General features: G+C 37.8%; 1 protein-coding gene across 1 annotated transcript in view; it reads left to right on the forward strand.

The window, feature by feature from the left end:
- Nucleotides 1-15,826, forward strand: part of Tm9sf3 (transmembrane 9 superfamily member 3) — a 63,168-nt gene that overhangs the window by 39,310 nt on the left and 8,032 nt on the right. Inside the window, exons 9-12 of the mRNA XM_008831990.2 lie at nucleotides 2,783-2,913; nucleotides 7,760-7,899; nucleotides 10,683-10,751; nucleotides 14,440-14,586. Coding sequence (XP_008830212.1) covers nucleotides 2,783-2,913; nucleotides 7,760-7,899; nucleotides 10,683-10,751; nucleotides 14,440-14,586 — 487 coding nt within the window. The remainder of the gene's footprint in view (nucleotides 1-2,782; nucleotides 2,914-7,759; nucleotides 7,900-10,682; nucleotides 10,752-14,439; nucleotides 14,587-15,826) is intronic.

Below are 15,826 nucleotides of genomic sequence, written 5' to 3' on the forward strand. Positions count from 1 at the left end.
CAAAAAAACCAAAAAAAACAACCCACCAAAAACCAAAAAAGAAAAACATTTCATCTTAAATACTCACTTGGTCCTTTACTATTACAACCTGAAAACAATGGGGGTAATACATGGATGATAATGGGGTTCTGTGTCTTGATGCTTCTTTTTGTGACGATGTTTAGGGGTATTTAAGTTTCTCTGTTCTCCCTATAATAGTCTGGGGTCAGAGCAGTGGTAAGTGTGCATATTTTAGTTTTTGAGTGAAAGATTGTTGAAAGACATTGTCTCTAAGGATAGAGACTGTCTGATGTGATGTGTACAAACTTTCCAACTATGACCAGCATAAGGGGATCCTGCCTTTTACTATATATATTGTATTGTCTGTCTGTCTGTATGTATACATGAGTATATGTAGTCTACATTGGCCTTAAACTTAACAATCCTGCTTCCTCAGCTTTAGATTACTGAGACTATAGGTATGTCCCACTGTGCCCAGCCCTATCCTGCTTTCTTTTAATAGACTGGAATTTTTATAGCTAATAAGAAATCAGAGGATAGTTTCATTTAAAATCCCCCCTGGATAGCCAGGCTTGCTTATTTTGTAGCTCTACAAGACATAATGTGGTCAGTGCCTTTGATTTAGGTAATTCTTTAGGTTGCCTGCAGACATACCATTACAGATTCCTGATTATTTTAGTTAGATGTTCAGTCTCTAAACTCTGCCTCCAGGTATGGGAAATAATCTGACCATATAGGATTGCATCCTAAGGAAGCAAGGGTATCTGGAAATTAGCTAAGCTAAAAATTTTGTATGACTCCCAAGTCCCTACAGCAGAAATAACTTTATTTAAGATAGGAAATATATTTATATTTGTACATAAGTTTGCTTTTTGTCTGTGAGTTAAGAACAGTTACAATTCCCTATACTTCACTACTCTTAAAAGTTGAGAATCCAAGCTCAGGTCTAGGCTTATCAGATCTTACAAAGTATAATTTAAAGATCATGTTCTGATTGAAAGTGTCCTGAGGAGATCTGACCGTGTGCTGCTAGAGGTCCTCCCAAAGAATCAGGATTTTTTCAGTTATCTCAGATTTGAACTACACTGGGACTCCAGCTCTTCTCACTGTCCTCAGCCTAGTGCTCTAGACTCAGTTTGAACCTAGAGATGGACTGGTCTTTGCCAGAGCCTCCATAGGTGTAAGGAGCAGTAGGAAGATGCTGCAGATGCCTGGGCTACTAATAGTATTCAGTGGGACGTGTGTGGCAAAGAAGGAACTAGAGCTAGGTAAGGAGTTTTATTAGTGCATGTCCAAATCTGAGAGGATAAATGGAGTGCATGGGAAAGGAAATTGCTAGGAAGGAGTTGGGATTTACAAAATAGAAGAATGCTTAATTTTCATCATTTGCTACTCCTAGAATTAATGATTTCAGATGCTAGCTATTAGAAAGGAAGGATTGTTGTATGAAAAAAAGAAATAAAGAGAAAGTTCAGCATTAAGGAGTTTTCTAGAGGAGTGTTAAGACTTGGGATAGCAATTCTGTAAAACAGTTACTTAAGAACTTGTTAGATGAAAACATAAGATGTTACTTGTTTTGTTTGGGTCCCTGTTGCTTATTCTTATGGGGTTGAATTTTAATTATAATCAAAATCTTCCCATTCTCATCCTGAGCTGCATGAAGACATTTTCCACCAGCAGTTCACTTGCTCATCTACTCTGTTTTATTAGAAAGATGGTGCAGGGCTGGAGAGCCGACACAGCCATTAAAGGCTCAAAAAGACAAGAAAGACTGTTCCTTATTACTTTCCTGGGGGTTGTGAACATGATATGCATTTTTTGATTATGTAAATATTTCTTCCCTTGATTATTTAAATAATAGATATTTGTTGAATTTTGGCAATATTCAGAAGTACAAAAAATGGTAAAATTTACAGATTTTGTAGTTTTAATTGCTGCAAGAAAGCTCCATTTTTAATTTTTTTTCCTTCTCAACACAAAAGTGTATTTAAATATATATAATAATAATTATGCCTGGTCTGGTGGCACACACCTTTAATCCCAGCACTTGGGAGGCAAAGGCAGGCAGATCTCTGTGAAATTTGAAACTAGCCTGGTGTACATAGCAAGTTTCTGGCCAGTCAGGGCTACGTAGTGAGACCCCCATCTAAAACAAAAGAGAAATAAAATTTAGAAATATAGATAGGTATAGTCATAATTATAAAGCCAAGAGTAATTAGAGGTAATCCAACTTAGGGTTTTAAAATTTTATTCTGTGTGAGTGTATTGCCTCATGTTGGTCAGGTGCACCTGTGTCATGCAGTGCCTGTGGAGGTCAAAAGAGGGCCTCAGATCCCTTGTAACTGGAGTTAAGACAGTTGTTGGCTGCCATGTGGGTCTTGGGAACTGAACCCCGGTCCTCTGCAGGAACAACCAGTACTTTTAACTACTGAGCCATCTCTCCAGCCTCCCAACCCAGGATTTTAGAACTTTTTCCAAAAACTTCATAACAAAACTTTTGCTTAGCAAAGTTGAGCAGCTCAGTGACAGAATCAAAAGACTTGAGAACATTGTACTACAGGTTATTGCCCTTTTCCTGTACAGCCCCTTTAAAAACTGTGTTTCTTTTGCACGTTCTTGAAGAACTAGACTCGTCTTTATTAGCTAATTGATTTGAAACAATTATCAGTAATGATCCTTTCTATTAAAATTTTAAATAAATAATTTGGCAGTAAGTAACTGCATTTTAAACATTAATGCATGGATGTCTTCTAGTTGAATTTTTGTTTCCCTTCTCTTTCAGGAAGGAGATGGATAAAGCAGATGTTTATTGGGGCATTCCTTATCCCAGCTATGGTGTGTGGCACTGCCTTCTTCATCAACTTTATAGCCATTTATTACCATGCCTCCAGAGCCATTCCTTTTGGAACAATGGTGAGCTGCCTTTAATTTTACTTTGAAACAGAATGCGCATGAACACTGTAATACAAATCCTACTGCCCCTCCAGAGCTTCTTCCCATTGGGTGTTCTGAAGTTTCAGCCAGTCCCTACTCAGTCTCAGAAAGTGAAATGAGAAGAAAACTGTTGTTGTTAGGCTCCAAAAAATATTAGTGAAACTTTCCCTAAGCTCCCTACCCCTGCCCCCCATACACATTTCCTTGATTCTGTAAAGTAAAAGTTGATTTTATGTATGATAAATGAGACTTCTATAGCTTTTACCAGATAAGGGAGAAACTTGGAAATGAATATATTGGAGAAAAAGTAATGGCATATTAAGAAGCCTGAGTACTTTGTTTAAAGTGATCAGTGAGTGTGATAGTGAGAAGTAAAGCTTCTTCATATTTTTTATTCACATATTGTTTTTAGGGCCACATTAAGCATTTGCATTAATGATAATAAACTGAACTAGGTGTTGTAGTGCACACCTTTGATCAGCACTTGGGAAGCAGAAGCAGGTGGATCTCTTAGGTTAGATTGAGGCCAGCCTGGTCTACATAGTTTCAGGGAGACCCTGTCTCAACATCCCCCCCCCCCCCAAAAAAAAACTGCTATAGATAAGCACAAGCTTTGAAGCTTAGGGACTTATTTAAATATACTAGCTTAGAAAAATGGTACCTAAATAAGTTGAGAGGTATACTTTTTTAGTCAAAAACTCAATATTAAGATGTCATTTCTTCCCCAAATTAGCTGTAGATTCAGTGCAGTCCCAATTAAAAAAACCCTAGCAGGCCTTTTTGGAAATCAGTGAGATAATTTTGAAGTTTATGTAAAAATGCAATGAGTATTAGAAAGCCAAATCAACTTTGGAAAAGGACTGGCTTTAAAATTTCTAAAGTGATGGTAGCCAAGACGGTGGTCAGAGGACAGCAGCAGGACCTGGGTCTCCATCTGTCCCGTGGCCCTGGGAGTGAACTCTTGGTGGCAGGCACCTTTGCTCACTGACCCATCTCACCTGCTATTTTTAAATTTTTTGTTCGTTTATTATTTATTTGTTTTAGACCAATTCTCTTATGCCCAAGGCTGACCTCAAAGTTGCTATGTAGCTGAAGTTGGCCTTGAGCTTTACCTTGAGCTTTACCTTGGCCTTGAGGATTACTCTTGCTTCTACCTTCCACCTGCTGGGACTACAGTTATCTACCACCATGCTCAGCTAATGCTCTCTAGTCTTAGTTATGCAATTGTATTTCTTTGCACATTCTATCAAGTTGTCTGTCAATAAAGATAGTGTTACTTCTTTTCAGTTGATGTGCCCTCCCTCCCACCATCCTTCTCCCTTCCTCTGTCTCTTTTCCATTATACTGACCAAATCTTTGGTATAATGCTGAGTAGAAGTGGCCAGACAGGTACTTTGCCTGTTCTCAGCTTGGGGATTTGGGGATGGCACTCAGTATAGTGTCGTTAAATCAGATGTACTCGCCTAGGTTTATCTTGATGCCCTTCATCAAGTTGATGAAAGTCCATTCCTATTCCTAGTTTGCAAAGAGTTTTTATTTGAAATGAGTGTTGGAGTTTGCAACAGCTTTTTTGGGCATTAAAAAAATTATTTTATTATTTTAATTTTATGTGTATGAGTGTATTGCCTGCATGTATGTGAGTGCACCCATGTCATACAGTGCTGCAGAGGTCAGAAGAGGGCTTCGGATTTCCCCAGAATCGGACTTAAGGATGGTTTGTAGATGCCATGTGGGTGCTGGGAATCGAACCCGGGTCCTCTGCAAGAGCAGTCAGTGATCTTAACCCCTGAGCCATCTCTCCAGCCCCCTTTTTGGGCATTTTAAAAGATGATAGTGAATAGCATTTATGATTTTTTTAAAAAATTAAGACAGGGTCTCACTATGTAGTCATGGCTGTCCTCAAATTTGCTGTGTAGATCGGCTTGCCTCAAATTCAAAGAGATCAGTCTGCCTCTGTTCCCAAGTGCTGGGATCAAAGGAATGTGCCACCATGCCCTGCCTGGTTTTCTAATCTTAAATCAGTCTTACATTTCTTTGATAAAGTTCAATTTGCTAAATTTGTTTTTGTAACTATATTTATGAGAAATAGTGCTTTGTTTTTGTATAATGTCTTTTTCTAGTAAGACTAGATTCAAACAACAACTTTTTCCTTTATAATCTAATCTGTTCTACAGAACTGAACTAATCCAAGAAATAGTAAGTTTTAAACTAACAGTAAAAAAAATAAAACTCTCTGGTCAAAGTAAACGGGCTTCTTGGATATATTTGAGTTGATTATATCCTGGTTATTGGATCCATTGGTTGGAATGCTTGATTTGAGACTAATTTTAAAATTTTTAAATTTTATTTTGTTTAGGTGTATGTGTAGGTACCTGTATGAGTTTATGTGTATGCGTGTACAGGTGCCCACAGAGGCCAGAGGGCATCAGATCCCCTGGAAGTGGAGTTACAGAATGTTGTGAGCCATCTGATGTGGGTTCTGGGAACCAAACCCTCTCTCCAGCCCGAGAAGTCATATGACTTAGAAATGAGATGATAGAAATCATTTGCTGTGAGCAGGTGCAAAAGAGTGCTTCAACATAATGGCTGGCAGTGCTAGAGTCCCTGAATTAGGTGTGGAGATACCCATTGTAATTGTAGCAATTAGAGACTGAAGCTGGAGAATTGCAAGTTCAAGGCCAGCTTGGGTTATAACTCCCCTAATCCCTTCCTCTCTGTGACCTCCCCCATCCCCTCTCTCACACAAATACAAATATATTTCCTGAGAATCATTGTAGCTATAAGCAATTACTGTCTACTTACATCTATTTACTATCTGATTTTCTCCTAATACTATCTTGGGCTCTCTGTTCCTTTCCAGCTTTAAGCACACCATAGATTTTCTAAAAGTCCAGTCTAGAAGCAAAAGTAGAATTAGCGTTAGCCATATTCTTGGTTTCTGACTAAAATTCAGAGTTGTTGGCCAGTTGGCAGATCTTTGGAGTATTAAGTACTGAGAGGCGGTATTTGTTTCTAGCTTGTTCTTATGTAGGTAGGGGAGACTTTCTATGGGAAGTAGGTTTTCCCCACCCTTCTGCCTGTTTTCATGTCCCTCTGGTCTAGGAGCAGTGGCTAGGTCTGGGGAGGACCCTGTATTGTTTGAGTGTAGTAGACCAGCACTTTTGAACTCTTAACTGCCAGATTTCATCTTAAAGTGAAACCTTAATGTGAGGGTCCCATACAGAAAACTGATGTAACCATGATCCAGTTGTGTAACTCTAACAGAGAGAAATAAAATTATAACAAATACAAATCTACTATCAAGGGGTTTGAATAACAGATAACCTTGTCTCCAGGACTCAGTTTATTACCGATATTGAGAAAAACCGTGACTTGATCAGTGAGTTAATCTGTATAATTTAATAGCTTGCCTTGCATTCTCAGAATTCTTCAAGTAAGCTCATCTAGAACTTGAACATAGAAGAGTCAGGAATTGGTCTGATCACTATGTTTTCAAACAAACTGCCCATACTTTTTATCGTGTGTATATAAAAAAAAAAATCAGGCAAGGGACAAAGTTTTTTAAACAGTGTTCAACAGTTGCTAATATTTTGATGAGGTATTTACAGGTTCTTTATTGAACCTTGTCATGGGCAGAGAAAGCTGGATATGTCTTGTGCATCTGTTCAGCTGCCTGGAGCCCACAGGTGCTGTCCTAGTTCATACTTCATGAACAAATATGAACATGCCTGAATTGAGGTGAGTGAGGAGAGAAGTAGGACCAAAGACCCGTGTAGCATTTCAAACCTTATATGTGATACTTACCAGAAGTTCAACGTATATACAAAAATAGCAGGAGAAACTTTATTTTGAGGTTTGCATGAAAATGAGTTGGTCTGGCTAAGGTATCTCCTTTGTACTAATATTTGCTTTAGAACTCATTTGAATTTGTGTATTAGACATAGGAACATTTAGAAACAAACTATTTTCATGGGATGGGGATGTAGCTAAGTTGGTAGAGTGTTTTCCTAGCACACCCGAAGTGCTAGGTTCATTCCCTATCATTGTAGAAATGGACATGGTAGAATATACCTGTAATAGGTGGAACAGCACCTAGGAGATAGAGACAAGAGGACCAGAAGTTCAGGGTCATTTTTTGCTAAGTAGCAGATTTGAAGCCAGTGTGGGATATGAGACTCTGGAATACAAGAGACTTTGAATGGGCAAAAGAATATTTTTATTATTTTAGTAAATGCACACACACACACACACACCATACACTTAGATAAATGTTTCTATTGTTAGGATTCCAAGGCAGTGTATAAAAGAATTCAGGCCTTGAAGCCAACAGATTAATTAAAATTAAAATTTTGGTGTGGTCACCTACTAACCATGTGATTATGGAACATTAACTCACCCTCTCTGAATCTCATGTTCTTCACGTGTTACACACAGGGAAACAGCATTTGTGAGCTCTATGTATATTAGGAGCTCAGTGAAGTATAGCCAAATAAGTTGGTTTTAATAAAATAATGTAAAGGGTGGTAGGCATGTTAGGAGCATGGTAGCTGACAAGGAAAGGAGATTTAAAGTGTTCTACCAGGGACAGTGTGGTAGACTAGGGAAAGGAGGAGCTGAAGAGATGGGGACACTTTAACTTGTATTTGATTCAATTTGAATATTTTACTGTCTCCATTAGTGCATACCTTGTATAATTTTAGTCCTTATTAGATTAACGTTTTCTTTTGTAATCAGATGTGTTTGAATTTTTAAGTGTCTCTCTTATTTGTTTTTACTAGTGTTTTTGTTCTTTGAGTAATCACACACATTTTTATTTAATTTACAGGTGGCCGTTTGTTGCATCTGTTTTTTTGTTATTCTTCCTCTAAATCTTGTTGGTACAATACTTGGCCGAAATCTGTCAGGTCAGCCCAACTTCCCTTGTCGTGTCAATGCTGTGCCTCGTCCTATCCCGGAGAAAAAATGGTAAAGAAAATGTTAAAGCTTTGTGGTTGTTCTCATAGTATAAGTTCTTAAGGCTACTGGGTACATACAACTATAGAAGTAGCTTGTGTTTATGAGAATGAAGTTTGAGCTTAAGAATTTGTTCATCTTAATTTCCCCACCAATCTACATTGTAAAGAGTAGTAATAAGCTGTGTTCTTGTTTTGTTTTTTTGAGTCCCAGTGCCATTCACACATATCAAATGCAGTGTGTAGAGGTGGGTGCAAAGTAAAGTCTCAATAATCTTTTAATCTTGTAGGTCAAATGTGATTTGCTGTGTGGCTTTGTAAACAAAGCTTTATTGGAACACAGCCATATCCATTCCTTTACATGTTATCTCTGATTGCTTTTACTTTCCAGTGTTGGAGTTGATAGAAGTAGTTACAGCAAATACCTATCACCTGCAAAATCTGAAACATAAATGTCTGAACTACAGAAAAATGTGCTAACTCCTGGTTTATCATTTCTTTTCCTTTCCAGATTTTTAAAAATATTTATTATTTTTATTTTATGTGTATGAGTGTATTGCCTGTATGTATGTGTGTTCACCCGTGACGTGCAATTAAGGACGGTTCTTAGCCACCATGTAGGTGCTGGGACTCGAACCCGGGTCCTCCGCAAGAATAGTCAGTGCTCTTAACCACTGAGCCATCTCTCCAATCCACTTCCAGATACTTTATTCTAAGCAGTATTGACCAATTTATCACCATGTACATCTACCAGTTAAAAAGTGAATTAGGATTGAGACCAGTTATAATTTTCTTATCATTATGAGATAGTATTAAATGTCTCAGATATGTGTCTTCATGCTTTATGCATGGAGTATTTTCTCAAGAGCTTTCTAGGATTCAAGATTAATTTTGACAAAGAATGCTAATATATTTAACAGCTGATCAAGTGCCTGTCTGACAATAGTGTAAATATAAATCACATTTTACTTAACCATTAACTTAAAATTATGACTCTGGATGGATTTTTTATTTGTATTTTAAAACATCTTGAACATGAAATGTTAATATTTTTATGTTTATAACTCTTGTACAAAATTGAATATGAACTCATCTGTTTTGCCTTGTAAAATTAGTACATTGGATATTTTGATGATTTATGCTATTTTGCACTTATTCTTTATTTTTCTAGTTCCTAATAGCAGACAAAACAATCCCACTGTACATTTATTACATTCATCATTTCATAAGAATAGCTATATAGTAATAGACTGAACAAGTTTATACATTATATTGAAAAGTCCTTCTCAGATATTTTACTACATTATAAATACACCTTATATTCACTACTTTTATAAATAAGTGATGATTACTTGTGTTTTCTAGATATGGAGGCATATAGTCATGTCTGGAAATAGAAGAAAAAAGTTCCATGGTTTAGAGCAGGGCTTCTTAAACTTTCCATTTGAAACCCCTTTTCACTTGAGAAGTGAAACCTTGCATTTCATGCCACAGAGCCTCAAACTTGAGCTGAGAGCTGAGGTGTTTCAGGCAGTGTGGGTTGGGATTGTGTGACATATGCAATACAAAGAGTGTGTTGTGTTCATAGCTATGGCTGCATAAAGTTGCTCGATGTCACATGGGCAAGCTGCCAGAGTCACCTTGGGTTCATATGTGTTGAGTTTTGAATTAATTTTTGGTCATTGCATGTTCCTAAACCTTTTACTGTTGCCAACTTTTTCATGACACCTATATTCAGTTATGTGACCCACAGTTTAAGAAACTTTGGTTTAGTGAAGAGGGACCTAGTCTAGTCTTAGAAATTGGCATGGGCTTTTCTTTTGTTAGATTGGTATCTATTAGAGATTTTTACCTAGAAATATTTTGACTCGTATTTTTCAACTGCTTTTCCCCTAAGTCAATAGATTAGACTACTAAGGGTACATTAAATATCTTCATGTTCACCTTATTACTGGGAAAGGAAAAGGTCAAAGGAAAAGCCTAGTATAAGAAACCACAAGTTTTCCAGGGCAATAGGACTTATTGAAGGAGAGGCTTGAACAAATATGCCCTTCTTTACCAGAGACCAGACCCATTTAGGTGTGGAGGGAGGTGTAAAGCTTCTCTTTGTTGTTCTTTGATCACATAAGAACCAAAATCTGAATAATAGATCTGGCTTTTATTGAATGTGTTATTTTCAACAGACTACTTTTAACCTCTGGACCTCAGCTTCCTACAAAACAAGGAAGGCAGAATGGTTTAAATGGCTTAAGTTTGTGTTCTCCCCCCCGCCCTGCCCTCCCCCTCCCCCTCTCCCATCTCCCCCATTTTAATAAAAATTCACACTTCTTTAATTGCATTATTTACTGGAAAGGAATTCCAAGAGCCAAGAAGAGAGTGGACCAAGAGATGACAAGGCCACAGTTTTATGAGAACTTACTTCAGAGAGCTCTCAGGACTTCGTTTTCTTTTTTCTTCTCCCTCCTCCCTTGGACTTTCTGAGTGCATGCTTCTAGGATCTTAGAAGTAACAGAAGTGCTAAACCAGAAGCAACTTCATGTGTTTCTTGAATTCTGCCAGCAGCAATGATTTGTGTTCTTTAACTGTGTATCTCAAGCTTCAGTGCTGGAAAGAATGTTGATTATAACTGATGATTAATTTGAAGTCTCACCTGTGTTTATGCCTTTTTGGATTTTGGTTTTTCTTTGTACTAGTTTTTATCCATTAGAGATAATTTCGAAAGTATTAGGCATCATCTTTCTATTATTAGGATTTATGTATACTATGAAGTTTACTGTTAATTTTAATATTTTCCAGGTTTATGGAGCCTGCAGTTATTGTTTGCCTGGGAGGAATTTTACCTTTTGGCTCAATCTTTATTGAAATGTAAGTTTGGACAATGTTTTTGTTTCAGGGATTTAATTATAAGAATTTAAGAGTTAGAGCATGTTAGTTGGGTCTGGAATCATCAGACAAGGAGGTCTAAGTCCAAGATTGGGCTGCTCCAGTCAACTGGTGCTTGGTGAGGATGACACATGATGAGAATGGATGACATGATACATTGACATGATACAAAACCAGAGGCAGCTGAGCATGCTGGCTCATGTCTATAATCTTAGTACTTGGGAGGTAGAGAAAGGAAGATCAGGAGTTCAAGGCCATCCTCACCAGCATAGGATGTTCAAGGCAAGCCTAGGCTGTATGAGACCCTTTTCCCAAAGAAACAAAATAAATAAGTAAATAATAAATAAATAAATTAATTAATTAAAAAAATTAATTAATTAATTAATTAGTTAAAAAATCAATCAATCCAGAAAAAAAGTAAGAGGCAGAGGCTAGGATTTTACAATCCCTTCTAAGAGCTTCCAGTGACTCATGAACCCCTCCAAAGAGTCCATTACTTCCCAACAGTGCTATCATGGGGGTAGGGCAATGAATCCTTGAGACAGTGAGACTACATCCAAACCGTAAGTATCTAACAGAGTTAGTCTGTTAACTCCATTGATTCCAGACTATGTAGGCAGTCTAAAGGTGGTCATCTGCCCTTCTTAAATGACTGGGTAAAAGATGCTCATTTTGGATTAAATTTTGTTTTTATTTTTGAGATAGGCTCTTTCTATATAGCTTTGGCTAATTTGCAATTCATTGTGTAGCCCAGGCTGGCCTCAAACTTGTGATCTTTGTGCCTCCTTCTCAGTGCTAAGATTGTAGGTTCCTTACCTAGAGCTTTGCAGGATTGCTAGGTTGTGTGTATGTTTTGGGGTTAGGGGTATAGTGTACACTTTCTTTACTTCATATCTAAATTGTTTATCACCGTCACAAAATGTTTTCTCAACCTGTTTCTCTACCTCTTTGTATAGCCTTTACCTATTTCTGTTTTCTTTTTTTAAAAAAAATATAGAACCAAAGTCTTTGATTTTTATTACTGTTTACTAGTTGGATTTTCTACCATTTTTCCTTTGATATTTATAAATATAGTTTGTTTTTCAGATCTTTTAAAAGTAGAGAAAATATATAAAGACACATCTGAAGTAGTCTAAGTTTGGAATTATAGATTTGTTTGCTTGTTACCCAGTCTTTTTTTTTTTTTTTTTTTTTTTTTTTTTTTTTTTTTTTGTCTTTTTTTGGGACAGGGTTTCCCTATAGCCCCAGCTGGCTTGGAACACGCTATGTAGACCAGGCTGGCCTCAGTCTCACAGAGATCCACCTGCCTCTGCCTCCCAAGTGCTGGGATCGATGCTGTGTAGCACCATATCCCACTTGTCCCCTAGTCTTGACTCTTTCTCACCTGAACATAATTTTACTGCCTTAAAATTTTTTAATTAATTAATTGTGCGTGTGTGTGTGCATGCATGCATGCTTGCATATATGCCTATACCACAGCACACATATGGAGGTCAGGGGACAGCTTGCAGGAGGGAGTCAGTTCTCTATCATGTGGGTTCGGGGATTGAATTCAGGTTGCCAGGCTTGGTGGCAGGCACATGTACTTGCTAAACCTTCTTACCAGCCTTAACCAAGTCACCTAATGAACCTTACCTAAGCATTCAGCAGAATTTTAATAGGAGGTGCATATCCTCTTTGCACTCATGTTTATTGATTTATGTAACAATTGTCTCATTACAATCATAAGTAAAACTGCCTAACTAGATAGCTGTTGCCGATCAGCCATGACTACTGTGAGCATCCTCGTGCTAGTTGGTACCTAGGAGATTGAAGTGTGTCTTTTTTTTTTCCCCTCAAATCCATCCTCCTAGAATGATTTGTTTAAAACATCATGCTGGGCTTTTATTTTGTTTATTTAGTTAGTTATTTAGTTAGTTATTTAGTTTGTTTGTTTTAACCTGTTAGTCTCTTCATGTCATTTCTTTGCTAAGAACTTTCATTCTCAATGAGATGAAATACCAGCACCATAATATGGTCAGCTGGGGCATTCCTTTTGTAGGAACTGTTCCTGTTCATTCTCACCCCTTGCCTGTTTGTCAAAGTTCTAGCCATACTGAACATTTTGAGAGGTTTAAAACAAGATTTATTTTATGTATTTGAGTATGTGCCTGCATGAGCATATGTGCACCACATGTGTGCCTGGTGCCCATGGAGAACATCAGATTGTCTAGAACTGGAGTTATAGAGAGTTGTGAGACACCATGTGGTTGCTGGGACCCAAACTAGGGTCCTCTGCAAGTGCTCTTAATGCTGAGCCATCTCTCTAGCCCCAGAGGTTTTTGTTGTTGTTTCTTATTAACATATTGAATTTGTTTACTTAGAACTAGCCCTTTTTGTTTTCCTGGCTTCCCCCACTCCACATGTGCCTTACCCAGTTCTCACTGTTTACCCCCATGCCCCACTCATTCAAACTGGGAGGAGCTGCTCCTCCCATGTGCCTGGGCATGTCAACATCTCGGTGGGCCAGGTTGCCTTCTTACTGGAGTTTCCCACTAACCAGTAATCTGCAGACTAGAGCTATCCCTCATAGTTCTGGTCTTTACTCCTGTCTGGGCTGATTATGTGGTAAGGGATCTTTAAATAGTTGTTAAAAGAAGGAGTAGTTGAATAAATGAGCGAATAAACAGAAGTAAATGAGAAAAAGAAACTAAAGAGACCTGTTCTGATTAAGTGATAGTTTGAGTAATAGATTTAAGAGTTTTTTTCTTAGTGAAAAATGTTATTACTCTTTCCTTCACTGTCCTCTGATGACAGTGTCAATATCCTTTAGACTTTTCCCTTCTTATTTTTCTCTAATTCTATATAGTCTTAATTTATCAAACTTATTTTTATATCTAATGTGAGGTTTTATAAAATATGAAATACATTACTTGAGTAGTGTATCTTAAAAATGGAAGAATGGGGGCTGGAGAGATGGCTCAGTGGTTAAGAGCACTGACTGCTCTTGCAGAGAACCCAGGTTCGATTCCCAGCACCCACATGGCGGCTGTGAACCGCCCTTAACTCCAGTTCCAGGGAAATCTGAAGCCCTCTTCTGATCTCTGTGGTGTTGCATGACACCGGTGCACTCATATACATACAGGTAATACACACATACACATAAAATAAATAAATAAAAATAATAAATGAAATATTTAAAAAATAAAAAAAGGAACTCTTAAAAAAATGGAAGGATGGAGGAATTGACTTTATCTTACAAATGTAGGCCTTTTTGTTTTTCTCATTTGTTCTTTTCCACATTTGACTTTTTTAGGAGAGGGAATCTTTTTGAGACAGGGTCTCCCTGTAGCTACAGCTGGCCTAGAACTTAATATGTGGACCAGGCTGGTCTCTTTTCTCAAAGAGATCTGCCTGCCTCTGCCCCCCGAGTGCTAGGATTAAAGGTGAGTGCCACCACACCAGGCCCTACGTTTGACTTCTTTAAACTTTTGATTTATTCAAAAGTTTAAAATAAATCTTCTCCTGAAGAGTTTGTTCTTAAAAAATTATAAGAAAGTATTTTTGAGAATTTAATAGATAACAAAGGGTGGGAGAAACTTCGGGAAGTTACTAGAAAGGATGATACCAAGCTTTAAGTAGTTAAGGAGAGCAGAGTGTACTTCAAGGATTTCCCATTGCATCTTCTCAGGTATTTCATCTTCACATCTTTCTGGGCATATAAGATCTACTATGTCTATGGCTTCATGATGCTGGTGCTGGTCATCCTGTGCATTGTGACTGTCTGTGTGACCATCGTTTGCACATACTTCCTGCTAAATGCGGAGGACTATAGGTGGTAAGTGCTCACTTGCAAGTAGAACTTCTAAGAGTCTTAACTTAAAGTAAGATTGCCTTTGAAGTCTTTCTCAAGATGAGAAAAGCATTTGTATAGAAAATTTGCTGTTTAAGATAATAGAGGAGCCAGGGGTAGTAACCACATACCTGTAAGCCCAGCACTCCAGCAACAGAGCAGAAGAATTGCTGTGCTAGCGTGGGATACATAGTTCCAGGCCAGACATGGCTGCATAATGAGACTATCTCAAAAAACAAAATAATCATATAAAAAAGATAGTAGAGGGATTTTTTTTTTCTCTAGTTGTAAAAATAGTGAAAATTTTTGATTAAAAAAATGTATCAGGGAAAAAATTTTGTGCTCTTTGAGATTTTTTTTTGCAGTGCTTGGATGTGGATTTATGTGAGGAAGCATCTGTTTTAAACATGAGATTTAAGTCTGAAAAAAGAATGTTTACTTAAGATCACTTAAAGTAGAGGATCTGACAAAACTCAGGAGCTCTCCTAATTCTTAGGTTCTTTATATTAATATTTAAGCATCATATACAAGCATTTGCTTTTAAACATGTAGAATTTTAAAGGATTTAAATTTTTTTTTTATTTTTTGAGAATTTCATACATGAGTACTATCCCGGTAGAAAAACTTATTCTCTCTCCCAGCTGCCATTGATCACCTAGAGCTCTTCATCTAAATGTAGGACCTTAAGGTGCTATGCAAGCTGCCAACAGAGAAAAGCAATACTAGCCCTACTCAGTTGTAAAGCCTACAAGCCACAACAGTGATGGGCCCAGCAAGATATCCCCTATGGTGCAATAATGGCCATTTTATCTTGGGAGTAACTAACAACTGTCTAATTGGACTAAAGGATATTTTTGTAAAATTCTTGGTCTTAAAATTTTTAGTGCCAGGCTGGGGAGATGGCTCAGCAGTTAAGAGCACTGGCTGTTCTTGCAGAAACCCAGGTTCTAATCCCAGCACCCACATGGCGGCTAACAACCGACCATAGCTCCAGTTCTAGGGGGAACCTGTCCTCCATGGACATTGCACGACATGGGTGCTCTAACACATGCAAACAATACACTCATACACATAGCATAAAAATAAATAATTCAGGCTGGGCTTGGTGGTGCATGCCTTTAATCCCAGCACTCGGGAGGCAGAGGCAGGTAGAACTCTGTGAATTCAAGGCCAGCCTGGTCTACATAGTGAGTTCCAGGACAGCTGGGGCTACTGGGAGACCCTG

The sequence above is a fragment of the Nannospalax galili genome, unplaced genomic scaffold (assembly GCF_000622305.1).
Source record: "Nannospalax galili isolate Female #2095 unplaced genomic scaffold, S.galili_v1.0 scaffold875, whole genome shotgun sequence".
NCBI classification, from domain to species: domain Eukaryota; kingdom Metazoa; phylum Chordata; class Mammalia; order Rodentia; family Spalacidae; genus Nannospalax; species Nannospalax galili.